Below are 26172 nucleotides of genomic sequence, written 5' to 3' on the forward strand. Positions count from 1 at the left end.
CACTATAAAAAAAGGGATGGAAAAAATATTGACATCTCATAATGCACTTTTGCACCGTCTGTTGGCTTGATACACGCAGAAGAAGAAAAAACAAAACTTCACCGTACACGGCTCGATACAGCAAATGGTTGCAGATCTCGAAACGAGGTAGACACAAGGACAAGTTTTTCCACTCAGCTTCCCCAATTCGTTCTCCAACGCTGTCTCGATCCGGTTGACACGGCTCGGAGCGCCGGCGGGCGGTTTGACGACGATGGCAAAACGGCGAGAAACAATCGCCGACTCCTCCAATACCATTTCTCAAGGACGTGCACCATCGGTTGTCGTCGACGATGTCGTCGACGTCGGTCTGGTTTTTTTTTTTTTACAGCAAAACCTCTCCTTGAGTCAGTTTCGGTCGGTGCGGTGGCTTTTTTGTCCCACTTGGTGTCTCTCTCTCGCTCTCCGTCTCGCTCTCTTTCTATTTCTTGGGGCGATTTTGATGTGGGCGGACGGTCGCCTTCCCGTCGGAGATGAACGAACCAGCTCGGAATGTCAGGAAGTCGGGTGGAAGAAGGGCGAACCGCGGTTGGGTCGCCGTGGGTGGATGCGTGGCAATGATAGTGGTATGAAATCAAATGGAAGCAGTAGAAGGAGAGACGTGTGGGGAGAGAGAGAGGTCGTAGGCAAACAACCCGAACAGTGTCTGCGTTTTGTGGAACTCGGCGTTGCGTTGTTTTGTTGCTGTTGCTGCAGTCGCCGTCTTTACTGTTTGTCGTGCGTCAACGGGCGAACATTCGCTACGCCACTCGCGGCAAGAAGCCATGGGAAGTGTCGTCGGGATGGAATGGGGGAGGGTTCGGTGAAGGCCCCTGGCGAGGAGGAGGGTCCTCGCTTTTGATAGGAAGCGAAAGGGTGAGACGGTTGTGGCGGGTTTTGTCGCGGGTTATGTTCATCGACGGGCCAATGCTCCCCGACGACGGGCCAATGCTGATGGTGGTAGTGCAATGCACCGTTTCATTGCTACCAGTGTGTGAGTGTAAATATATGTTAGTCAGTGTTTTTGGGTTAGGGGTGGGCCCCAGGGTGGGTGAGGGTGGGGGAGCAGGTCATATTCGCGAACCATCCTGTCACGTAGTGCGTCTCCATCTGTCTGGCTTATTTTTGCCAAAAATTATACCTTCCCGCTCTATCCGCGCCTCCTCCACCGATGTTCCAGCAGCCATGGCACACAAATGCGGCTAACGAATGATCATGGTGATGGTGATGTTGATGATGATGATGATGATGATGACGCCGACGACCTCCGTCTTTATGTACAACTCTCATAGCTTTGCGCGCCGCACCGGCTGACACTGAAAAGGCGCACGCGTACTCAACTGTATTGGTTCACTCTTGCTCTTTCTCTCTTTGTATCTCTCTCTCTCTTTCTTTCGCGCACACTTCCAAACATATTTTGTAGTTTTTCTCTCTATTTCGGAGTTCTCCCCTTTCGGTCGCTCTTTCGTGGTGAATCTTTCTTCAATGCTCCCCACTTATGTTGCCGAAGCGAACCGGTGAAGCACAGACAACATAACAGGAGCGAAAGGGAAGCGATTAGGGAGCGTGCAGGAAAGAGATGCAAAGCAAAGTGTGCGAATGAGAAAGGGTCGAAAGGGAGGGAGAGGGGAGGTTTTTGTACATAACAATCTCGTGCACACAGGGTTGCTGGCCGTATATTAAATAAAAACATCCCCTTCCCCAATTACTTGAACCGGCTGGGTGGAGAATATCCGTGCAAAAATTGCACTATGGACCATGGGACGACGTTAAGGGTTCAAGTAAAGGTTTTTGCACATTTTAACTTTTAAGTAAACTTACTATAAAAAGTTTTATTATTAAAAAATGCATCTTTAAAATTATTCTGCTATAATATTGTTTTGTGTAAATAACATTTTTGAAAAAATTATTCACAACATTTTTGCAAATTACTTTTCACAGTGGTTCATCTGCTATATGTATATACATAAATACACACACAAATGTGCAAATTCACAGACACAAGTAAATATTGCAAAAAAACATAAAGCAAATCGGGCGTTGTGCACTTCGCCTCGATGCTAAACGTTGACCGCAAATGAACGCAACGGAAGGACATCGACTAGGACGACCCAACAAGTACGCCCTTGTGGTTGGCCAGGAGCAAAAGGTGGTGAGCCCGGAAAGGGGTAATAGGGAGCTGCATGTATGTATGTATGTATGTAAAGGGGAGAGGACGAGAGAAGTTGTTTCGCAGACACATAAGCGGGAGCGAGCAAGTGTGTGTGTGTGTGTACAAGGCGACGGCGAGACACGGCACAGACAGCTGGAATGGGTTGTATTCGCCGCCGGGGAAAAGGGGTATTTGCTATAGCATTTGCCGGACGAGCAAGAAACCCGAGTCCTTGGCTGGCGTTTTGGTATGGTTTTGTTCGAATGCGACAGCACTAGTGAACAGTTTGTGCGCGAATCCTACAGTGCCGTACAAAAGTGTAGAAAGTTTTTCGGCCAAATGTGCTCGTCGCTCGTGCGCTGAATAATTCGTTTGTTTGATCTTTTTCTTTTTTATTTGACTTCAAGAAAAAAAACAACCAATGAATAATTATTGTTTTATTGCTCGGATGATGTTCGGTGCCTTGTACAAAAAAAGGGTAGAAAGTTACCATTACACATGTCTGCGCTATAAATAGCTGACACGGATTATGGCATCGGATTTTCGGTTTCTCGTACTTCTTCTTGTGTTGTTGCACCAAACACTGATAAAAATGGAGAAAAAGGTGTGCCAGAGCATTGAGCCATTAGAGATGCAGCAAAAGAAAAACCAATCGAATAACTGCTGCCACACTCGATTACGGCAAAACGTGCGATTCTCGGAAACTTTCTGACCGGTACTGTAAAGCCGACAATTTCCCCATGATCGACGTTCACGATTACACCGACTATGTGTCTGTGTGTGTGTGTGTGTGTCAAGGCATCAGCGGCAAACGCATCCAAAAGGGGGGGTACACCCATGGGTCCGGGGAAGGGACGATCTGTCGAAAGGAAAGGAAAAACCAAGGGAGCCATCATCACCCGGGACTCGTTTGTGTGTGCAATGTACGCAACGCCGGTCTCGAATCGGCCATCTCTATACGGCGGGCACCGAAACAGCCGAAGAGAGAGAGAGAGAGAGAAAAGCGAGAGCGCACGCAACAGCAAACGGAGGAGCAAAACACAGAACACACAACCGCAGTTCTGCGAATCGGCTATTTGTCAGTCTTTTCTTGAGCGTCGAGCAGCGCGGTTCGTCGTCTCATCCCGCGAGCGCCAACCTAAAAAGGCAGCGTGGCAGTTGCTATAAGAGCTACTATAACAGTGGCCCTTCATGGCCGGTGTACGATGAGTGTGATTGCAACCGGTGTGGCAACTCGACACCGTGATAGCAGGCGAATAGAAACCACGAAATGAGCAAAACCAGGCGCTCAGTAGTCGCCTCCCAAGGCAACAGACTGTGCAAAAAAAAAACACGGTGCATTTTGTGTGCTTCCTTGTGCGTGTTTGTACGTGTGTATGTGTGTGCGAGACAGTGAGAAAGCGTGTTTGTGTGTGCGATAGGATGTGATCTCGTGCCGCTTGGAAACAGGAACGTTCGGTTTGGAACAAAAATCCCACCGAGGTGGCTCATCTTCCCAGACATCTGAGCACATCTCAACAGCGGTGCACACGCGGAGACAGTGAGACGGTTTTTTTTTCTGGTGTCATCGTTGCCTTCCGGATTTCCCGCAAGCAAATTGCACACGGAAACGAGAAACGAACTTCCCGTCGGACTTGAGCGTATGAAGGTGTGATGAACGAGATGCGACGGTCGGTGCCAATCAGTGTGGGGACCGACCCTGCAACATTATTAGCCTTACCAAGCTTCCGACGTGGAGATCAAGTGCGGTCCGCAGTCCGGTTCGATCCACGCTTGTGTTCGGATGTCGTAGTGCGTGCGCGTGTTCACCTTGAAGTCGCGTTTCGTCGCGATCGTTTTCCAACAAAACCTCTCACGATCGGTTTAAGTGCGAATTGAATACGTTTCCATCTACCGTAAGCAGTGTTGCGCGAGTTGTCATCATTTCCGTGAACAATCATTCTTCACCGGAATCAGCGATCGCGAACGATCGCCAAAGCTGTACGTTACGCTCTAGTTTGTATGGGAAAAAAAGTGCATGACATCGTGCCAAATCTGAGTACGCATTAATGTCGTGAGAGATATAAAGATTAGTATTCGTATCGGGGACAAAAGACTGCTTTTGCCATAAAAATGGCGAAGAAATAAAACAAGTGACAAACCGCGGATAAAGTTCGAATCGAATTATCATTCCGTGTGGCCAGCTCTAGCCGTGTGTCTTTTTGCCGATACCTCAGCACTCAGTTGAATATTTCAACACACAGGTCACGACGACGGGGCCTTGAACACATTGCGGTTCTGGAAAAAAGGGTTTTTTGTTTCGTTGTTGTTTTACAACCATGACCATTTTTATGTACCTACCAGTTTGCCGGCCGACCGGGCGCGATTAGATGTCAAGTGCCTTTGGGAATGTCGTTGCTCTCGGCGGAATTTCAAGTGTGTGCCGCGTACCCAGTGTTTTCCGCCATTCCATCCGTTTTAGTGCGTTTGGCATTGCAAAAGCAAAGAATAAAATCACCAACTGACCTGCTGATGAGGATCCTTGAACTTTTGTGCATAAATGTTGTGGTGGGGCGAATCATTGGCAATCAAGGAGAAGTTGGCAACCGGCAACTAGGTAAGAGAAAATGGACACACCGTGTCTATTCTTTTTCAAATAGTTCCAACAAAATGCATCTTATGTCGCTGAACGTATTGCTCTACAGAAGTAGAAATACTTTACATCATCGATCGTTGCCTTCAGACTTTTGCGATCGTTAGCTTTAGACAGAAGGGAAATTTATTTTTTAGTGATTTACTTAAAAAAAGACAACCACCAACACACACACACAAATAGGATGTTGAATGTGGGAAGGGATTTTCTTACCCAAGCAAATAAAGTTGCGATGGCGCGCGCACGCCCATACTCGCTCGCACACATGCCCGCACACGTTTAGTGTTGTGTCGGGACGTGATGTTCGATCGTTTTTTCACTGTTGCCGAGACTCTACCCCCTCTTGGTCGTGTAAAACCTCCACCCCCCTCCCCCCACGGGGTACCAGACAACCCCGCGGATGTCTCGCTGTCCTGTGTGTGGTTTCCCCCGTCGTGTATCTCCCGGTGTCCTGCTTCCTTCCATCTGTTTTCCGGTCAATCCGGCGCAGGGTGAGCTATTTTTGTACATTTAAATATGCGCGCATTGTTAACAGGAAGCCAGAGATTATAATGGTTGAACAGGCGGCCGGTGGTGAAGGGAAGGGACACCGGGTGAAGGAGCCAAACTGTTAACTGCATTATCATCTCACACCGCACCACAGCAGTTGATGATTCTGGGAAACACCGCACACTCTGTCACTGGTGATGATCGTCAGAGACATAGTATATTTATTCCTTTCGAAAACCGATGCTGGGGCCCGGCAAAAAGGGAAAAACACAATGTCCCCAATTCCGATGCCCGATGATCCTTGTGAGATTAATCTATTTTTTGCGTGTAACCTGATGTCGCACTTGTTTTTTTTTTTTGGTGGTGAAGTTGAATTTTTCGCCGTGGTGAAGAACTGGGGAAAAAGGTAATAAATCGTTCCCGTACGATCACGATCACGACTGTGCGCTTCTTGGTGCCTTGTTGCTATGGGTGGTAGTGCAAAACAAAAACGGCCAATTCCTCCACCAAAAAGGCAGTGATAATCGCAGGTAAGTGGTACGTGTACGATCATCAATGAAAAAGCTCAACGGCTGGATGGAGAATGGACGGCGGTGCGTTCCGTCGGTGCCGCTGGTGCAATCACCAGCGAAAAAAAAACATCCAAACAACACCTCGGTTGTTGTGCCTGAACCGTTTAATGACACGCGCTAAGCAGGAACCGGGACTTGATACACATTCGCTAACAGTCAGGTACCTGAAGTAGCGCGCGTTGTTCGGTTCATAAACACGCCAGCGTCGGAAAGTGTGTCCACGTCGATCAGATCTTCCTGCGCTCCTGTGTATGACAATCGTGACAATAGCGCCAACAAATGCTGCAACGCTGCGCATTTAGCAACAGGTGAGTGTTTAGAGTGACGGAAACAAACGGCACGGCAATCAGAGCAGAATATTTCAGGCCACTCCGCAGAGTTAGTAGAGTGTCGTTAAGCTGCTAAATGTTGACAAAAAAGTGTTTCTCTTCGAAAAAAAAAAATTGAGGTTAGCTTCGGTTTTTGCGCTCCTGGTTTAACAATCTACCAAAGTTTTTGCCCTTGCCATGCTTGTCGTGCTGAAACGATGCTTTTAGGGATGTATTTTAAAGACAAAAAAAAACATATTTACCTTTATAGTTTTTGTTAATGATACTATTTAATGTTTTTATAGCTATGTTTTATTTTCCCAAAAAATATCTTTTATTTTTATTCCAAACGAAAACCAACTCTAGAAGTGTTTTTCATGCTTTCCTGGTACATTCAATCCACCAACTGGTTACCCTTTTTTCAGCGCCAAAGCCCTTTTTGCAGTTGACAAAAATAAACTATCCTTTCCAACGTTGGTGAACAAGTAAAAGCATAATTCAATTCACCCTTTTGTGCCGTGCCTTTGCGTCCACGATGCCACACGATGTCACAAGCTGGCGACAAGAAACCTGGCATCGTTTTGCCTTTTTGCATTCATCTACACCGGTGGCTTGTGTGCTGATCATGATCATGATTTCGTTTGCGTTTGCAATTGATAAAAGTGTTTGTCCACTCGGTCGGTCACCTTCAGTTTTTTTTTGGGGTGTATCTTTACAATTATTTTGTGTCTGGGCGAAAGATTGGTAGGAATGCAAGTGAAATTTTTTGAAACTCAAGAATTCAAAAGTCTTCAATGGAAAGGGAAGCGTTTCCTCTAGGATCATAAACTCCACATTTATTAGAGTTTTATAGTACGGATTTTGTTTAAATATCAGCGACCTAATTTCGAAAGATTGAGAAATATATTCGCAACAGACGAAAGTGCGATTCCGCCGGCGATCAGTAGAAATGGAGCATCACCACCCAGTGTAATGGGGTTACTGGTGATAAGCGGCAAATAAACTTGCCTTTTTCTATTGCCAGTGGAGTCTCTGCTATAGTGTAATGGGTTTGCCGGAATGGCAACAGTAGCGCCCTTTTTTTCTATTTTTACATTGCATCTCTCCTGGGATCTCGAGACTCTTGGCGCGTCGTCGTCACTTGGTCGATAATTGAAATTGTTTCGCATATGAGTAGAAAAAAGAAAGAAACATTCACGGCACCACCAAGCAAGCAATGTTAATACGCTACACACCCATCATTTTGATAGCGCTAGCGACGCCCATGCGTGTCCACCTTTTTTTTGCTGTTGCTGTGTGTATGCGTACTGGTTTTAGTGAGCATCACCGAGGAGGCAAGATATGTGCGTACGCGAATGTGTCGCTAAAAAAAAACCCACCGCACCGGACACCGAAATGGTCACTCGCGATAAGAGCTGGGCCCCGCTTGCGTGTTACGTCATGTGCTGCGCGCGCTTATCGTATCCGATACGTACACTCACATACGCACGTTCGATGGAATTTGGGGATTTTTTTTTTGCTGTTTGTTTGATGATCATTTTTGCCGAACCATCCCGAAACCTGTTACCGGTCGACCAGGGTCGCAGCGGCGGCTCAACGCAATTGTGTCGGTTAAATCGGTTTCCCCCCCCTCGGTTGGAGATTATCATCATATCACAAACGCACGCGCGACGTTCCGTACGCGAGTGGAAAGATAAGAACTGGGGAGAGGGATGACGATAAGAGGATGCAGGGGGTGTGATAGGATGAAATGGGTCACATTGAATGCGCGTCATAGCCGCCGATGTGTCCGGGTGTTTGTCTGTGTACTGTACAGATGTGGATAAAGAGCACATTCTCGAAATGCGCTGCTGGCAACAAATCTGAAATCGATCGTCAACGACGCACGTGAGGGAAGTAGCGTTTTATGGCGATGATCATCTAAGCGAGCTTGTTGTGGCGCGACAACGCCTCAAACGTGCAATGGACTGTTTTTTTTTTGTTTGCCACCAATCCAATTCAGGTTCGAAAGTAAGAAACTCGCTAAAGCCATCTCCACGGTTTCGGACTCGGAATCTTCGTCCACCCATTCGTAAGAGGGCTAATGGCGAAGACATGTTTGGCAAGTATCTGTGTGTCTGTTTTTACGTTCACCAGACGAAACCAATTGTATCCTGCTTGAATTGCTTTATGACATGTGTTGTGTTATCTTGTGCGAAAGCATCCCAGCGTCGGATTTCACCAGCTTTTGAAGGTTGGTAATGGAGCTGTGTGTAACAATTCCGCTTTCTTGAATCATTCGTTAACAAACCGAGCTAAAACAAAAAAAAAACAGAAGAGTTACGAGTGAAACACAACTCCATTACAGACGGAGCTCAGGAATTAAGATCAAACGGTCATGGTAACAGACGACCCAGAAGCAACCCGGTGACCGGTAGCATATGGCTGCAGGATATGAATATTGGAAAAGAACCCTTCATCATCAGCCCTGCACACAATCGTTTCCCGATCCGTACGGACGTTTATTTTTTCAATAAACAATTAAGTTGTTAAGCCATAAACTGAGTGATCTTGTCTCGACTGGATGCGTCTGGCTGTCGCAATCTCTTCGCAAAACGTTCAGGTTTTTTTGTTGTTGTTGTCTTTTCCAATTCTTCAAGTCCTGCTCGTCTGATCGCAAACAAATTGGATCGTTGTATGTTGCCGCAGGGATTCGCAGGGAGTTTCGGGAATGGACAACCAAACCAAGCAGGTAGTGAGGGAAAATTGCACACACACAAACAAACACAATGCAATGGAATGAAGACCGGAAGTGGCAGTAAAGAACAGGAATTACGTACGGTAACGAATGATCTTAGCAAATGTTTGGTGAGCAAACGAAAATCCGTTAGCACATCTTAACCTCCCAATTTCTGCTGCCTTCATCCCCCCCCCCCCCCCCCCACTTTGACCCGGTCGAGGTACGGCAAAGAACCTTCAAAGTAGCGGAAAGAAAAGAAAAATAAAACTTACCAAGAGTGTGGCTTAAAGAAAAGAAAATCAACCCCTCGGATCACAACGGGCGCCGAGGGGTGGATTTTTGATACGCGATCGAGAAGAATCCCATCCTATTGTGTGTTGTGTGTCTATGTGTCCTCGCGAGATGAATGACGCTGTCGATTGGCTGTAAGAGAGAGAGAGAGAGGAGGAGAGAGAGCTACAGAAAGAGAGATAGTTGCAAGACAAGGGTGCGGACATAAGCGAGAAGGCAACCTTGGCAACATATCGCGGAACAGAACATCTTCGTGCTGAGATGCTGCTGATGCTGCTGCTGCTGCTGCTAACCAGCTGTGTTTTCTAGTGCCGTTCTTTTTTTTTATTTTGCATGCTTCTTTTATTATTATTTTGCTCTCGCTTGTCGCGACATCTCGCGCGAATAGCCGCGCGCGCAATCGATTCGAGGACATGCAAGATAAAGTTAGCGCTGTTGCCTGCCGATCGGATGGGGGGGGGGGGGGGGGGGAATTGTGTGGATCGAGTTGCAAATGTGGCCGCACACGACCCAAAAGGTGCGAGAGATCGGAGTAGTGAACGGGCTTTTGTTATGGGGAAGTTACTGTGGGTGGAAGAATTTTGGTTTTTTTTGCAATTTTTCTACTGGAGTTCTTCGGTATTGGAGAATAAATATTGGAGGTACTTCGGTTCCGGTTCCGCTCGATCAACAACTCGATCGAGCGCTAATGCAGTTTGCAAAAATTTTCAAAAGCTTTTTTCCTCGATGTGATAACCACGTCCAGACTGTGTCTTGTATATAGGTTTTTTAAGTTCTCCCTAGTTTTCAGTTGTAACGCACGTAGCGATCGTTACAGCGTTACAATGTTGCAAGCTAAACACTCACTTTCCCAATGGCGACCCTTAAAACCCGGCCGGGTCTATAATCAAGACGTTTCGTTTATGTGCACCCGTGGTTATCTTGGTGATTGTGTTGTGGTGCTCACCATCGTTACGTCCGAACCCGGCAATTAAGCAGACCCCGAACTACTCCCTCCCCCCCGGCGATAGCGACAAACAGCGTCGACTTCATTTTTCACCTGCCTTTGCAGTATCATTCATTCTGCTACGTGCAATGTGCGGCTTGAGCATTATGGAATGCGATTGGAATTTGCGTCCAAACAGCTTGTGCCCAAAGTCAATGACCTCCTTCCCCGGTTTCATCCCTTTCACCCCCTTACCCCGTATCTTCTATCCATGTTTTTTATGGTATTTGTACGAGGCGAGTACGTAAATGACGATCGTGTGTGTTCGTTTGTTGTGCGTTGTGCGCACTTTTGGTTTTCCCCGTCGCGCCATCTTCTGCCTTTTTGCTAATATCACCGACCGCAAAAAAAAGGGGAAGTAAAGATGCTTTGGCACTAGTGGTCAGCGAATGCATGCCTTGCCCTCATGTAACAAGTAGGACACAAACAGCATGATAAAAGCAGCAACAACAGCAATAAAAAAACCAGGACACAATACAATGGTCCAAGTCCAAAGAAAGATACTGCGGAGAACTGACGTCAGCGTAATGAACTTTAACGCGGGGTAATGTACGCAAAGATCTCCACACTACCGTACATGCGTGTGCGTGTGTGTGTGGAAGAGCGTCCCTGGTGACGTCATGTCATCCCTTGTTTGGGCCCAGGCCAAAGAGTGGCCAAATATACCGATTAGCAACACGGTTGTTTGAGTTGTGTTTTTTGCCGTGATTTAGACAAGAAATTCAAACCGTAGCGAAATCCAAACAAAAATGATTACAACGAATTTGGAAACCCGTTAAGTTCATTCATATTACAGGTCGTTGTACTTAAATTAGGACGCAAAATATGCTGATGTGAAGATCGCAGTCCAGTCGCCCAATATATCGATCAGCAATCATTACGTTCGCTATTTTAACGATCAAAGATCAATTAAGTGTTTTGGTATCAAGCTGTTTTCTTTCTCTCTCTCTCTCTCTCTCTCTCTCTCTCTCTCTCTGTATCAAACAAGTTTGAAGGTATTGTACGAATTTCTGCGTTTCGCTAATCCACTATTATTTTTTTTTAAATCAACGATTAAGCGCACCCTGTTTTTATTCTGTTTTAAAGGTTTGGCACCATCGCACACGATCGCACCACAGGGCTGACTCAGCGCAAATAAACGCGAAGCACTGTGTTGCCCTTTTCCCGTGGGCGATGATTAATGGCAGATTTTTAGGTCACTTGAAACGCAATGGATGCCGAACTGTGTGCGTGTGTGTGTGTGTGTGTGTGTAAGTCACGAACTCACCATATCAGCGTGACACGGTGGTGACGCGTGTGTAACGCTGAGTTCATCCGTTGCCACCGCTGATAAGGTGAGAAGCTTGTACCAGAACCAAACTCGTACTTCAACAAAAAAACAAGAAGAATTCAGTGTAGTTGCTCAATATCCGCATTCTGGTACATTATCGTGCTTCCATACCATACCCAAAACCAATCTGGGTGCTCGATTGTGGGTCGACAAAATTAACGTTCAAAAGCTAATTAAGGGCGTCAAATCTCACACGGCCTGTCATTCAGACAAGAATTGATAAAATGTACGTTCGATTTCTCGCTCTCTCTCTCTCGTTCTCTTTCTCCAAAAAAGGACAACGTCCCGGCGCACTGGAACACACGGAACGAATGTCCTGCTGGATGTGAAGGTCGAAGATGCTGTGTGTGGTTGGAACTGGTCGAACCTGTTCGTAACGCTGGGCTCGGGGGGGCGGGAATGCTATAAAAACCGGAGGATGCTATATATGGTCAATGAATAGTGCAGAGACCCGTTCACGATCGACTGAGGATGCCAAGAGGCAAGGAGAGATCACCGTGTACTGAAGTCTGTGGGTTTGTCGTTGGCTGTTCCCTTTTTTGAAGAATTGATGTAGCGCCGTTTGGAATGCAAACGGAAAAATGTTCATAAGAAATATTAAAAGCCATCTTTGAAGTGAGTGATTTTAGAAAACTGCATGTAACCATTAAGTACTAAACAATTGTTATATCTTTATGTGAAATATTAAATTTTATGCTAATTAATTTTGGTGAAGTTTTTAGAATCAACGCGGAATGTAGCTCAATTTAGAATTTTTGGAAGAAAAAGTATAATTGGAATAGCAGAATTAAAAAAAAAGGTTTCTAATGTTTTTATATAGTTAATGAAGGTTTACTAAAATACACAAGAACAGAAAAGAAACTAATTCAAATAAAATAAGTTTAGAACTTCTCCGCTGCATTTGAGCAACTTTACTTTACTAATAAATGCTCAGATACGGGTTTTGTGAGCACAGAGCAACACATGACAGAAATGTTCCACTTCAACGTGTAAATAGTCGAGAAACGGTTTCGCGCATCAATTGTACCTCCTGTATGTCTTATTCTTTTCTTGTTGAATTGCTTTAAATTTAAATATTTTATTTGCTGTTTTGGAGAATTCCAAAATGAAAACACTTTATATCGATTATATTCTGTTTGTGTTACCTTATTTTCATTTTTACCTGTTGCTGTCTTGACTTCAATTGATCTGTTGGATAAATCCGATCGTCTCCATTACGCACGTTTCTACTCTCAGCCAACGTTTGCCTCGGTCAGGATAAAACAGGTTGGAAGAGGAAAGTGAGACACGGGGCAGTCATTATTCATTATTGAAGGAAATCTATTTTTAGCATCAAGCCCACCACCTAACCACACAAAAATACCCAAACCACACCCCTGCCAACCCTCCCCCCCCAGGTGCCTCCCCAGTGAAGCTTCTTTGCGTTGTAAAGTTTTGGTTGCTTTTCGCACACTTCATCTTTGAATTTCGGTTATTTTTGTAGCCTCACGCGGAATTCCTTACCCGAGGGGAAGCACCCGTGTTGCGTGCGTGTGTGTGTGTTTGCCCGCTTGGCCATGTGATCGGATGAGATGCCACCCACGCCAAGACTGCCCCGCACCCCCCATTTTCGCCCCATTTTCGTTTTTGTATGTTTTCGTTGCCTGCAAAGATGGGCTTGATTCGTGTTATGTTTTTTTTCCGTTTTCATTGTTTTGTTTTCTTTTTTTATTCACTTTTGCCAGGCGGCATTTTCCTTCGAAGGAGTTTTCGCCGGGGCCTGGGGCCTTTTCATGTTTGTGTCTCTGTGCACGTTTGAATTTATTTGATGTTATTTAATTTCGGTGTTACACACACGCGCCATGAATTGGGGGGGTGGGGCGACCCTTCTTCCCACACCCCCACGACGCGGAACTAAATGGAATCTTTTCGGCGGGATACATGTGTCAATCATAATTCGTACAATGTTTAGTTTCACGCGCAGCGCGTTCTGCTTTTTTGATTTGCTGCGTTTTGCCTTAATTCTTTGCTACGGTTTTTTAAAGCTTGTTGAACGTTTTGCCCATTCCGGAGTTGGGAATTATCATCATTATCATGCCATCAGAGTGATGGCAAACGGTCCAAAAAACATTATACGGTTCGTATTTTTATTATGTGATAAATTCCAGTCGAAACAGCAACAGCATTAGTAATCATCTTTTTTTTTGTTTTGTTTACCAAAACACATACTAATAATTTGTATTCGATTCTTTTATTTTTCTTCTTTTAGAGCGTGTCTCAGTTGGCAACACTTCCAACAAATGCAGCAACGGAATGCAATTTCCATGGCAACTCAACAATCATAGCAAAAAAGCACAAAAATCCCCATCCGATCACGATCATCGTTTCAACGTGGCCCGGCTTGATCTGCATGCGAGCGAAGATGAATCAACTGTAGCCGCCGCCAACATGGTTACACCAAACGCCCTTCCCAATCCGAACCGAACTAAACCATTTCCTTCTCTCTCTCACACGCTCTCTCTCTCTTTCGCTCGTTTCACATTTCTTTACCGGATGTGGTAAAGCTGTCTCACCCTTCGTTAACAGTGCGGTTTTTTTTTTCTCTCCCACCCCCCTTTTTCCCCTATCTATTTCCAGCCATTCAGCCAAAAACACAGGAAGGAAGTGTGTGGGGGCCGACATTAGACGAAAGAATGCAAACGATCAAAAGCGATCATCGAGTGAATCATCATCGCACATTGATGGCTCAATTCAGAGCGTCATCCGTCATGAATCATGTAAAGAAAGAAGTGAAATAGACTGACCGACAAAGAGCGAAACCCAGAGCAAATGTCTCGATTCGTTCGAAAATGCATCGTCCCTCGATCGATCGTTCTCTCTTGATGAGCTGATTCGCACATGACAAGATGCCCCGACCGGAAGATTTAACGCACTTCGGGGGCAAAAGGAAATCGCGCACTCGCTCGCGGTCTGTCGCTGGCTAGGTGGTGTCTGCTTTTCCAACTACCCCACAAGGAAAGGAACGCGAAAGGGACAAACGGACGAATCGAGGCGAAAAGTGACCGCTTGGAAGCCGCTTATTAATAATTAATGTACCGATTTCCGGTTGACGTCAGTGTGTTCCGGCGCTGTGTGTGTGCTCTGTGTTGCGTGTGTGTGCACACACGAATATGAATTTGGCCGTTCAATGAACTGTTCCTGTCTTGGCGTATGCTTGAAAGCATAACTTAACGTACAGCGCTTCGGCAACAATGTATGTTACATGCATCGAGTGCGGCGTGTGTAGAATCGAACCCGGCAGGTGATGGGACTTAACGTTACGTTTTACACCTTCTTTTTTTTGTCACATGTCTATTGTACTTCATCAGGTGCTCTGGTGGATTTAAAAAACCCGGCACATGTTGGAGTACACTTTATGTGCTGACAAGAATTCGTCCGATTGTTGGAGTACGAGCAATCGTCTGCTGGAGATCACTATTCCAATTGACTCGAAGTATTTATTGAAACCATGCATAGCAACTAAAGTAAATTCGACAACTTAAATAAATGGTGTTAAAAGTGATCTAATTCAATGAAATAAACATAAAAGAAGATGGTAAAGTATTCCCTAATCGAATATGATGAAGCTAATATGCAACATATGAAAAGCATTGAAATAAAAGATATGACAAAAAATATCTACAGGGCGTTTAGTACAAATTTGACAGTTTCATACGAAAAGAGAAAATAGATTTTATATATATTACATTTATTTATATTTATTTATTTATTATTTGTTATATTTATTTATTTATTTATTAATAAATGAAAGAAAACAAACTACAAAACAAGTAAATTAGAATACTATCAACGAATATTCACTTCATTTCTATTTATTATTTAGCCTCAATTCTGCTTCGAAACCTCGAAACAAACTGATACTACCAGTCTGCCTTGGAAGGGCCTGGAAAATGTTTAAATTTTATCCATTATCTGAGCTTTTGTACTACTGGAGTTGTGATTATTGTCTTTCTTCTGGTCTAGGGAGTTTGGAGGTCAAACGATTGGACTGATGAAGTCTTATAAATTTTCCGATAACCATTTTTGTTTTTTAAGCAAGTTTGACAAGTCGCTAGTTTATTCTTAAATGTTTTTCCTGTATTAACGCAATCATCAAAATATTCTATTTATTTCGAACATCTTGTACAAAGAGTGGAATGAAGCCAAGTTACAAAAAAAAAACATAACTGAACAACAGAGCTGAAGAAGATAATGTCTAATGTTAGTTTGTTATCGCGGACTACATTAGGAAAATGAAGAAAAATTTTAATTCCAATGCCAAGTCAATTTTTTGGCGTAATTTTAAACCTGTGGCAACTACCTTGAAGTAGAAATAACTCGATGATGATGGTTACAGGACCTTGGAAGAGGACTCTCCCAGCATAAGATAATTTCCAGCTTTTCCAGGACCGGAATTATTCCATCCTTTGAGGCGTTTGGCAAAGAAATCCTTTCCATGTGACTTAAATATGTGAATGAATTACGCAAAGCGATAAATATAAACCATTTCTTCAAACTAAACAATGGCATGAAATGGTAACAAACATACAACATGCATAAAAACATACTTTTAGGTGTTGTTATTTACAAGAGTCAATTATATGGAATCACACCATAATAAGGAAAGAAAGAAACAATCAAATAAAACTTCTTTACTTATTACAAAAGGGTTTAATATCATTACGATTGCATACTTTTAGGGGTTTTTGTAAATCAATGTCAGAAGCAAATTGTGTTCTGCTACTACAGCTAGGTCAATTCATTTAATATATACTGTTTTAGACATAACAATGGTTTCTTTTTCACTTGTAAAATACAAAGTAGCGGGGAGAATGGAAAAAATCTAATAAAATAATAGAAAAGTATTATACATATGAATGAAAAATATCAAGAAAGAAATTTTTTTTTCAGGTCGAAGTATATTCAAATTTTATACATTCAATCTTGACAAGACCAAAATAATAAAAACTGAAAAATTGATAATTATATCATAATAAGCATTATTAAAATATTTTTTTTGCGATTGAATTTTATTTCCTACATCCGACAGATTGAACCTCTTTGTTAAAAACAACTTTGTTTGTGTTAGAGGAAAATTTCCCCTAGATAATATAAATGAAAGGATTTTGCTTTCAAATGTAGGTACAATTAAAATAAGTAAATGCTTACTGTTAATTGTAAATAGCTAGCAAACAATTATTTACGAGTGATACAAAATGGCAGAACCCAAAAGAATATTGTAGCGGATTATATTATTAACAACTTCGTTGACATTAATGTTGATGATGTCTAAGGATTAATGATGTTTCTAACCAATTCAACGAACCTTTAAATAAAGTCAGTAAAGGTACAAGTTATGTATTCCCTTTTAATCCACATTTCAGCGTTAGTTAACTAGTTTTTAAGGTATCAATTTATCACATTTTGTACAACACTTTGATGTGTTGTTTGTACGTTTATATCGCTTGCATCATTTAATTTTCCTTTCATTTACGTTAATTTACCTTAAACAAAATACCTGGTAATAATATACAAACTATAAGGTTATAACATTTAATGAGCAAACAAATTTATTACATTTAAATTTAGTTTTTACAAAACTTTAATTCTCTATTTTAAAATCGCTTTAATGACAGCGGCGACATCTATGGATCGGTATTCCTACTAAATAATTACGTTGTAAATTATAACGCCACCTATGTGAGACATTTGGCTATAATGTTTTAATAATTTTGAAAGACCACAGTATACCCATTTGTTTCGCAATCCGAATTTTACTGCTATCTAGGAAAAGGAAGGGCTACTTTAAAATAATTCGGTTTGTTTTTAATATCTCTAGCTATCAAGACTTATTTTACCACGTAGCCAGATAGTCCTTGGTACCAGGGACAGGGAGCCGTACAAGCTGCGCCGTTTATCACGTTTATCCATCGCTGGAGGATGCTATAAAATTTAAATCTTCTTGTTAAATAGTGATGCTTTATGCTACTTTTCATACATAAAAAATACTATCTGTGTTCAGATACTACCAATTCTTATTGGGGTTTATTCACAAAAAGTTATAAAATTACAGTTATAAAATAACGGGCGAATCTACCCTTTTGCACCAATGTTTTACGTTTCTTCGCCTCGGTTACTCTGCGAACGTGCTCTGTAAATTATAAACAAACTTGACAGTTGTGTTTTGCACAAAACCAGAAAAAAAAACTCATTCGGCAAAAGTGCCCGCTTGTTCTAGAGAGCGTTCCGCGAGATAGCAACGCTAATCCATATTACCAGTGCGCTAGTTTGTGGAAACATGTTTAAAAACACCTTCCAGTCGGGTTTTCTCTCGATACTGTACAGTATAGGTAGCAAACCGCTCCAAATCTGGGATAAGAAGGTTCGCAATGGGCACATCAAGCGCATCACCGATCAGGACATCCAATCGTTGGTGCTGGAAATCATCGGAACGAACGTTAGCACCACGTACATAACCTGCCCGGCCGATCCGAAAAAGACGCTCGGCATTAAGCTTCCGTTTCTGGTGATGATTATAAAAAATCTAAAGAAATACTTCACATTCGAAGTGCAGGTGAGTAAAACGCCGGTTAGGAAGTACCTCTTTGTACCGGTAAACAATTGTAGTTGGGACAGAATAATTACAACTGTATCAAAGGAAAAAAAAGTACAAATCGCTAATCACAATGCAGTAGGCTTTGGTTTTAAAGTGCATATAGCTGAAAGCACCCCACCTTTACTTTTTCTTCCGGCATGTGAAAAGTTCAATGATTTCCACATAACAACGGAAGCGGCAATAAAATCGTTCGGAAATGGCAGTGGCAAGTGTCATGACCGTTGTCATAACAAACCAATCAGTAGGCTGCGGAAATGCGTGCGAGTTAATTTTTTGTTGTTGTGTCTGTATGTTTATTATGGCTGTGTAAACATCTGCAAATGATTGTTTCAATCGCATTAATCGGCTTAATGTGTTTAGAAACATTTACATGGGAAAGCATTTTATTTGCTTACAATTGTAGGAGGATACATGAAATGCACCATATCAATGAACAGCAAAATCGACCATTCCCATCGAAGTTTGTTTAATGTTGCCTGGGGTTATCGTACCGGGTAAATCAGGTTCAAGACAAACATTGTCCCGTTTCTGTCTGTTGCGGTCTATTGGCAGCTTTTTGTGGGGGTGGGTGAGAGTTTCAAAATCCATTAGTCTTTGGTAGGTCATCACAGCGGCCCTATTTTGTTACCGTGTTTTTATACTTTCACTAAACCAATTCATTAAATTCACTTTCTGGACTGGATTTTTTTATCTAATATTTTGCTTCCTTCCTTTTGTGCACACACAGGTATTGGATGATAAAAATGTCCGTCGTCGGTTTCGGGCCAGCAACTATCAGTCGACGACCCGCGTAAAACCCTTCATCTGTACCATGCCGATGAGGTTGGACGAGGGATGGAATCAGATCCAGTTCAATCTGTCCGACTTCACGCGGCGTGCCTACGGTACCAACTACGTGGAAACGTTGCGTGTACAAATCCATGCCAACTGTCGAATACGGCGCGTATACTTCTCCGATCGACTGTACTCCGAGGACGAACTGCCGGCAGAATTCAAACTGTTCCTGCCAATCCAAAAACCGCAGTCAAAAGCAATCGCCCAGCAGCAAGCTTGCTGAACTGAACAGTGCTAGGATACGGGGCTAGCGTTTTACGCACAAGACTTGAGCGCATTTTCTTACCTGTAGGATTATAATGTTAAGTTAGTCGAAATGTCGTATGCTTCGTTCAACACATCGGTCATTTTTTGCAGCTTAAAATAGTGTTTAATCCGACCCACGCGTAAGGCTTTTGACAAAATGGAAAATGATTCAAAAGTGTCCTTAACAAAAAAAAAACGATAATAATACACGAAATGGCGCATACAGATAGGCTTAGATAAGTACAGGAGTGAGTACACATGTGTTGTGTGATAAAGGTTACAATTTTTCTCTAACGACATCCTTATATAAAACAATGCCCAATTATGGGCACATATCGTAGTGCGTCGTGTGGTTTAGTGTGACAGAACTAATGTGTAGGCTAAGGGAATGTTTGATGAACATTTGGTCAGAAGCATACTGCCATGAATTCTTATTTATAAACTAAATAAATGATTGCGGAATAAAGCAGGATGTTTGTTGTTGGGTTTTGTATCAATAGATTTATTAGCAGCATCAGTGGGTTGTACAAAATCGATCTAAAAACTGGAAACAAATAACCCAACTGTTATTATTATGATTCCACATTATATTCCCTGGCTTACCTAATGTTCTTAGCATTGTCTGATGCTTAGGACAAATCACTTGATTAAGAGCCAATTTGTTGCCTAAGTCTGTTTGTGGGTATATGTTTTGTGTCTTTTAGCTTTTCAGCTGGGAAAAAGGATTGATCGTGATTCGTTATTAATCAACATCCTGTGAGGAAGCTGGTGAAAACATTCACATGCACTGCTGCATCGATAGTAATCGATTATTTTTTTTTTCAGGAAGAACATGGTACGGTAGACGACTTTTAATGCCGCCTTAACTGTGACGTGTAACAAGGCGAAGGAGATTAATTTCTACTATACCGTTTACCACGGGAAGACCCTCGTAACATCTCTAACAAGTCATTGCTGCGATCTTCCTCCGATTTGGGTTGGAACGTTTTCAATGTAAAGTTACTTTCCTTCGAATTATATCGGGCGCCAACCAAAGATGCGCAGTTGATGAGTTCGATGCGCTTTACCTGCAATGACTGTTGAATCGTGTTCAGATCTACTACGTGACGGCCCTCCAGTGCAAACACCAGGGCCATATAGTACATCATCGCTTTGGTGCGTGTGTACTTCGTGACCCTGTCGCCCGCAGCGGTGATGCGTTGCAGAAAGTTCTGTCGGATCGGCTCGTCAAGCACTTGGGTGAACGATGACACACTGGTGTCTTTCTTTGTCAAGCGGAAAGCCTTGGGCCCCGTCAGCTGCGCCAATACATCCATGTAGATACAGGTACGCACAACGGCAAGGTTCGGTTCAGTGGACGGTGTCTCCGATTGCATGATCGCTTTTACTTTGTTCTCGAGGTAGACGTTGGCCATGCTCAAATATTCGACCGGAATTTCCAGCAGCTTCTGGGCAGGTTTGGTAAGGCTGTGCCACTCATCTGGACCGATCACTCTCTGTGCATCGTACAGATTGGCCAGCGTTTCCGCGTTCGGGTTAGACTTTGCATGCAGTTCCTGCTGCAACTCATCATTGACTGCAGTGGCTTTGGTCAGGCCCGATTCCGCCACATCCTTTACCACGGTTTCAGCCATAATGGTTTGCAGCTTTTCTTCCATCATGGACAGATCAACGCGGTTGTATTTTTTCTTGTCCTGCAGGTACGCCCAATGTGCATTAAACTTTCTCTGTAGCTGCAAGCGACGGCGCTCGTCCGTCTCATTATCCGTCGGATCACTCGCCGGTCGGTCGTGACTGATATGCATCAAGTTGCTGGATCTGACCTCAACCAGTCGTATCTTGCCTGTTGTGCGGTTGCGTCGGGCCACAAATGTCTGCAACTGGTCAGGCTGCTCTGACTCCGGTGAGTTCATCTTAATATGGCTGTAATACATTTCTTTTTCGCCTGTCACCAGCACCATGTTAGCAACATCTGCGCCAACCCTCGGTAAGGTACGATCATTCGCTAGCAAACATTTCATATCGTGCTGTCGGTGCTCTAGGTACGTTTGGAAGTTTTCCACTGCGTATGGTGAAGAGCAGAACACATTAGTGAAAATGACTGAGAAAAAATGTTTCGGTAAAGAAACTTACGTATAACCGGATGGTTTTTCTGTGAACTTAATTCCTCGATCTTTGTTATTTTGCTAGACATGTTGCCACCACGTGTTGCTAGCTTCACTTCAAAGGACACTATCGTTTTTGTTTGTTTCTTTGTCTGAAATTGATTCTCCGATCTGCCTCAATGGTACAATAGCTAGTAAAACACTTATTCGTTTCAGGATCAAATCACTTTCATCAAAAAATGTACATCTTCTTTTAATACGGCAAAACTAATGCACGCAAATAGATCCGCTGATATTCCGTTGACAGATTTCGTATGTTTGTTGACGACCCATGTGGCGATTGTTTATGACTCACGGTTTAATTCTATGCTTAATATAATTGGAGCTTCTATGGACAGAATACGTTTATGAAATTGCTCATTTATGTTGCAGCGTTTTAATTATTTGTTGTAGGTGGAATAGTACAACAATATTCAACAATACACACTTTTCAATCGGGAAACGAAACTATTAAACGCACATATATTATGCCGGTGGATCTCTAGTGTCAAATGTAGCAAAATATGTCAAACAGCGCATCGAGTTGCACCTGTTTCACAAATTCTGCGCAAACGCATATGTTGCCAAACAAAGAGTCGCGTAAACAAGAACAGCAAAAACAAGATGTTCTTCGTCGACCCACGTATGGAAAAGCTGTGCGTTCCATGAGTCAAAGGTCATTATCATTGGAACTGCATACGAGGAAATCAAACCTAGCTAAGGAGGCCAATCGCAGTCATCCTTTCGTCCGATCAACACATCCTTTCCACCGGGAACAGAAGTGTAGTGTTTCGCGTTCGATCACGACACATTCCGTTTGCTTCACGGTTTCACGGCAAAGCGGTGCGCGGTTTCATATTTTCGCCGATAGCATTCCGGAAGGTAGCGTATTCGCCCGAAAAAAAAACGACGGAAATGTTTAACCTGTTCTCGGCAAAGGAGAAAACGAAAACCACCGGAGGTGGCCCCCTTCAGGGCTACAAAATTACGGATGTCGAGCGGAGCCGCAAGTACGGCGTGGCAGCTGATTCACTTCGCATGCTCCGGGCAAAGGCGTCCGAAAAATTCAAGGTAAATAACCTGATCGCCCTGGAATGTGTGTGCGTGTGTGTGTGACAAGGGACAATGGCATTGACCTGTTTGGCAGCTTGGCGTCCGATTTTGGCGTCGCTTATGGACCTATTGAATTATCGATGCATACGCTGAAAGGTCAATGCTTTTTTATGGGCATTAGAAACATATCCGGGAATGGTAATCGTCCTTGATAGGACAGAAATGCACCGATAATACGATACGTAAATGGCAATTGTGTCAAGGTCATATTGGAAGTAAATGTAGCACGGAATTTGAGAGTTTTCTTCAATTGTTTATAGTTATAGTCTAATTTAGTTTAAACTAGGTACCCTTATTAACTTGTTCATATTTATGCATTTGATTTGCAGATTTCGGAATGTCGTGTATACCTTGCCCAGGATGGGGTGGAAGTGACTGATGAGGAATACTTTCGGACACTACCAGCTCAGATACTGTTCGTCGTAGCGAGCAAGGACACGATCGTGAAGACGGGTATGGTTTTTGTAATGCTCAAATCAGGGGACCCTTTTCTTTATCTGGATTTTATCATTGATAGATTTTGAGCTGATGTACAACGCTATTAAATCGGCTCACACCGATCTGCTGCATGCGGGAGAACTAGCTCAACAATTCGTGAGCAATAATCAGCCGGAAATTTCGAAAATTCTTTACAATGCTCAACGTGGTCGGGATGATCTGATTCAACGTAGCGCTCGAACCGAACACGCGGAATGGTTTGTCGGTAAGGAACGTATATTAGTGTATTATGTTCTATACCATTTAATACATTTTCGTTTATTATTGAAGGTATTGAAGATCGTGCTGTGAAGACGAAGGAGGAAATAATGAAGAGACGCGGACAGGACCGAATTCGTGGATATTTTTATAAAACGAAGGATGAGCTAACGAAATGTTCCATGTACCGTGCCAGCCCGATGGCACGTGAACTGATTGATGAGATGCTGGAACTGTTCCGGCAGCTGCTGGTGGGATTTGACTATTTCAGTTGCATGTTTGATCGTAGCTGCCAGCGACGGCTCGAACTGAAGCCGGACAACACCGATGATGCGGATGAACCGGACGCACAAAGAATTCCACCGAAGCGTTTAAAGTTACTGGTGCAGAATTCGCTCGGGTCTAACTGCCAAATTGACCGATACAATGTGGCGCTGTGCAGCGAAATGGGGGACTTTCGGTGCATGGGCGTGTGGAAGGATGAGCGGTGCCGATACGTTAGCCATCGCATTAATCCATACGCTAGTAGGGAAAATTTAATCCTCTTCCAGGTGTGGAATCTGGATCATCAGATCGAGATCAGCCGAACCGTGCTGCCGTCGATACTGGACAATGTGGAGCGTATGGTGTCACGGGAAAGTGACGCGATCTGTAAGCTGCATCGGCGCAAGGGCAAAACACTGTCTGTGATAACGTACTTTCTAGAGCTGTTTACGCTCAGCAATTTAAAGTTGGTGCACATCGTTTGCCACGACAAGACCGTCCACGAGTTGATCTCGAACGGGACGATCATTTGCGATCGGTGCGAGGAATATAAGTATATTAAGCAATTTCAACGTAAGCTACGTTCGCAGAAGGATGCACTGCTGTAAGACAGACAGTGTGGCAAGGATAAGCGTTAGGTAGTGCCAACGATCTCGCGTAAATAAGTCAAATATTTAAGCAAAATATATTCTACAAATAAACGTTCACCTCATGTGCGCAATAATGTGTTCGCTATACTACCAAAAAACGAGTTTTAGAATATTTCTTTCGCTTTGCGCCACGGTATTAAAGTTAGAAGGAACTCGTTGCTCAGGGCGTGCTGGTCTATTTGGTATGTATTTACATCAGTTCGGTTCATGTAAGACTATCCTTCTAATTCTAGGCCTTGTTTGCATAAACAATGGTAACACTTCTACAATTTAAGGTTAAACAAAACTGGTACTTGTTACAACATGCTCCTGTGATTGACCAATTTTGTACAACATACATTTTTAAATACGAGACACTACAATCTAAAACATAAACTCCAAATCCTGAATGTCCACCAGTGGGAAATCATCGGCAGGTAGATCCAAAGGTTTCACCGAAGGAAAACGATCTTCCTTCAAAGGCCAGAACTCATCCTTAGCCCATGAGTCATCGTGCAGATCTGGTAAGTCCATCAGCGGATCCGGATGGAGCGGGGGCAGCGGTTTGCGTTTGATGTTACTTGGGACTCCATGGAAATCGATCATCTGTTCCAAAAGATCATCGCGCAGACAAGAGGCTTTCTCCCAAGCGTATTCAGCGTACTGTGGACTAAACATATCATCGCAACAATGCGATGGTGGTTTGTGGGCAGTAGCTTTTTCGTTGTTTAATCCAATTTTTTGCAAAATGCTACTCGTTGCCGATTTGATCTGTTTCTCCTGCGTGTTACTGGCTTTCCCTTTGCCATCTTGATGTACAATGGTACGCTGCGTCTTATTATTGTTGGTTAGATCCTTCAGTGCAAAAGCGGAAGAAGAACGCGACTCGTTTCCTTTTAGCGATTGGACATTTTCTGTCAAGTAGGATGATTCGTACAACAGTATTAAGGAAATAGCCAGACCAGGTACGTAACTTCAAACACTTACTTCCTGCAAATTGATTTCCGTTTGCTTGATATTGGTTGTTAAAAATTGCAAACCCTCGAGCGGATGCCATTTTGAGAAGCTTCTGTACAGAATGGCGTGACGCCGCGGATAACGAAACTCAGTGGGAAGGCGGATACAACAATCGATACAATTGCAAACCTTTGTGTCTTCGCCTGCTTGTGTAATCCAAATTAAACTGAATAAGCGGGAAAACGCTGTATTTTGTGAATAAAAGCTCGACCGCGGAATAAATGCGTTGCCGCCTTCTTTTGAAACACACAACTGTCAGTTATTGTACGAAGATATGAACCAGCTGATATATACGTAGCAATTGTCAAACGAGTTGCTATAAATATGGTATAAAATGTTGAACTGAAATTATAGCAATTTTGAAACTGCAATAAAACTGTACTGGAAACAAATATTCAAAAATATGGTTCTATTTATGGGCATAATCGTATTAAAAATTAATTAATTGTTAAATTATTATTATTCTATACAAAATTGTAAGTTAAGAGAATAAATACACGGCAGGTAGATTGTGAAATTTTAGAGTAGAATGTGAGAGTAGGGGCGATGCCAAATAGCTAATAAACTTCAAAAAAGGATCTTAGGGATGATTCAATTCCTCCCATCCTATCTCAACAAAACATAATGCTGGAAGCATCCCCCTCTCAATACATTGCTTAAGTAATACATTGATGACTTTTTGCACCCATTTGAATTAAATTAAACACCTTCAACATTCCCTGCAATTGTAACAAAACCTTGTAACAAACCCAATCCTCTCTAAGGAAATTGTGATCCTGGTGTCCTGTAACTGCAATGTCCTTAGGAAACATTCTCAGAAAACATAATTTTTTAAAGTTTGATCAAATATTTTCTAGCTTCACTATTAGCTGCCATTAAGAAAAGCATCAAACTAATTAGATAAACATTAACATAATTATTCTGTAAATATTTCGTACAAATTACATAAAATCTTCAACTAAAGCTAACGAAGCCAAACCAAACCAAAGCTAGAAGATATGAACAAAAGACTATTGCACAAAGAAATATGCAATAAGTCATAGCGTATAGCATACAGATCGAACAATGACGAAATATATCTTCTTTTAAGCTCTTGAAA

At 42.9% G+C, this 26172-nt stretch overlaps 4 protein-coding genes across 4 annotated transcripts; 2 read left to right on the forward strand and 2 right to left on the reverse strand.

Moving 5' to 3' along the window:
- Positions 1-17728: 17728 nt before the first annotated feature.
- Positions 17729-19462, forward strand: LOC125762543 (cilia- and flagella-associated protein 20-like). The gene is made up of 2 exons (XM_049424740.1): positions 17729-18088; positions 18858-19462. Exons 1-2 carry the CDS (start codon positions 17813-17815, stop codon positions 19185-19187), a joined length of 606 nt encoding a protein of 201 aa, XP_049280697.1. The 5' UTR covers positions 17729-17812; the 3' UTR covers positions 19188-19462.
- A 222-nt stretch (positions 19463-19684) lies between these two features.
- On the reverse strand, positions 19685-21632 carry LOC125762534 (uncharacterized). Its single transcript, XM_049424730.1, has 2 exons — positions 21344-21632; positions 19685-21272 (listed from the first exon to the last, which is right to left on the reverse strand). The coding sequence occupies exons 1-2, from the start codon at positions 21402-21404 to the stop codon at positions 20104-20106; spliced, it is 1230 nt and encodes a 409-aa protein (XP_049280687.1). The 5' UTR covers positions 21405-21632; the 3' UTR covers positions 19685-20103.
- Positions 21633-21964: 332 nt separating this feature from the next.
- Positions 21965-24159, forward strand: LOC125762532 (DNA fragmentation factor subunit beta). Its single transcript, XM_049424726.1, has 4 exons — positions 21965-22425; positions 22797-22920; positions 22985-23170; positions 23236-24159. Exons 1-4 carry the CDS (start codon positions 22270-22272, stop codon positions 24033-24035), a joined length of 1266 nt encoding a protein of 421 aa, XP_049280683.1. The 5' UTR covers positions 21965-22269; the 3' UTR covers positions 24036-24159.
- An 81-nt stretch (positions 24160-24240) lies between these two features.
- Positions 24241-25358, reverse strand: LOC125762545 (uncharacterized). The gene is made up of 2 exons (XM_049424742.1): positions 25044-25358; positions 24241-24970 (listed from the first exon to the last, which is right to left on the reverse strand). The coding sequence occupies exons 1-2, from the start codon at positions 25111-25113 to the stop codon at positions 24441-24443; spliced, it is 600 nt and encodes a 199-aa protein (XP_049280699.1). The 5' UTR covers positions 25114-25358; the 3' UTR covers positions 24241-24440.
- Between the last annotated feature and the right edge of the window lie 814 nt (positions 25359-26172).

This window comes from Anopheles funestus, chromosome 2RL (assembly GCF_943734845.2).
Source record: "Anopheles funestus chromosome 2RL, idAnoFuneDA-416_04, whole genome shotgun sequence".
Lineage (NCBI taxonomy): Eukaryota > Metazoa > Arthropoda > Insecta > Diptera > Culicidae > Anopheles > Anopheles funestus.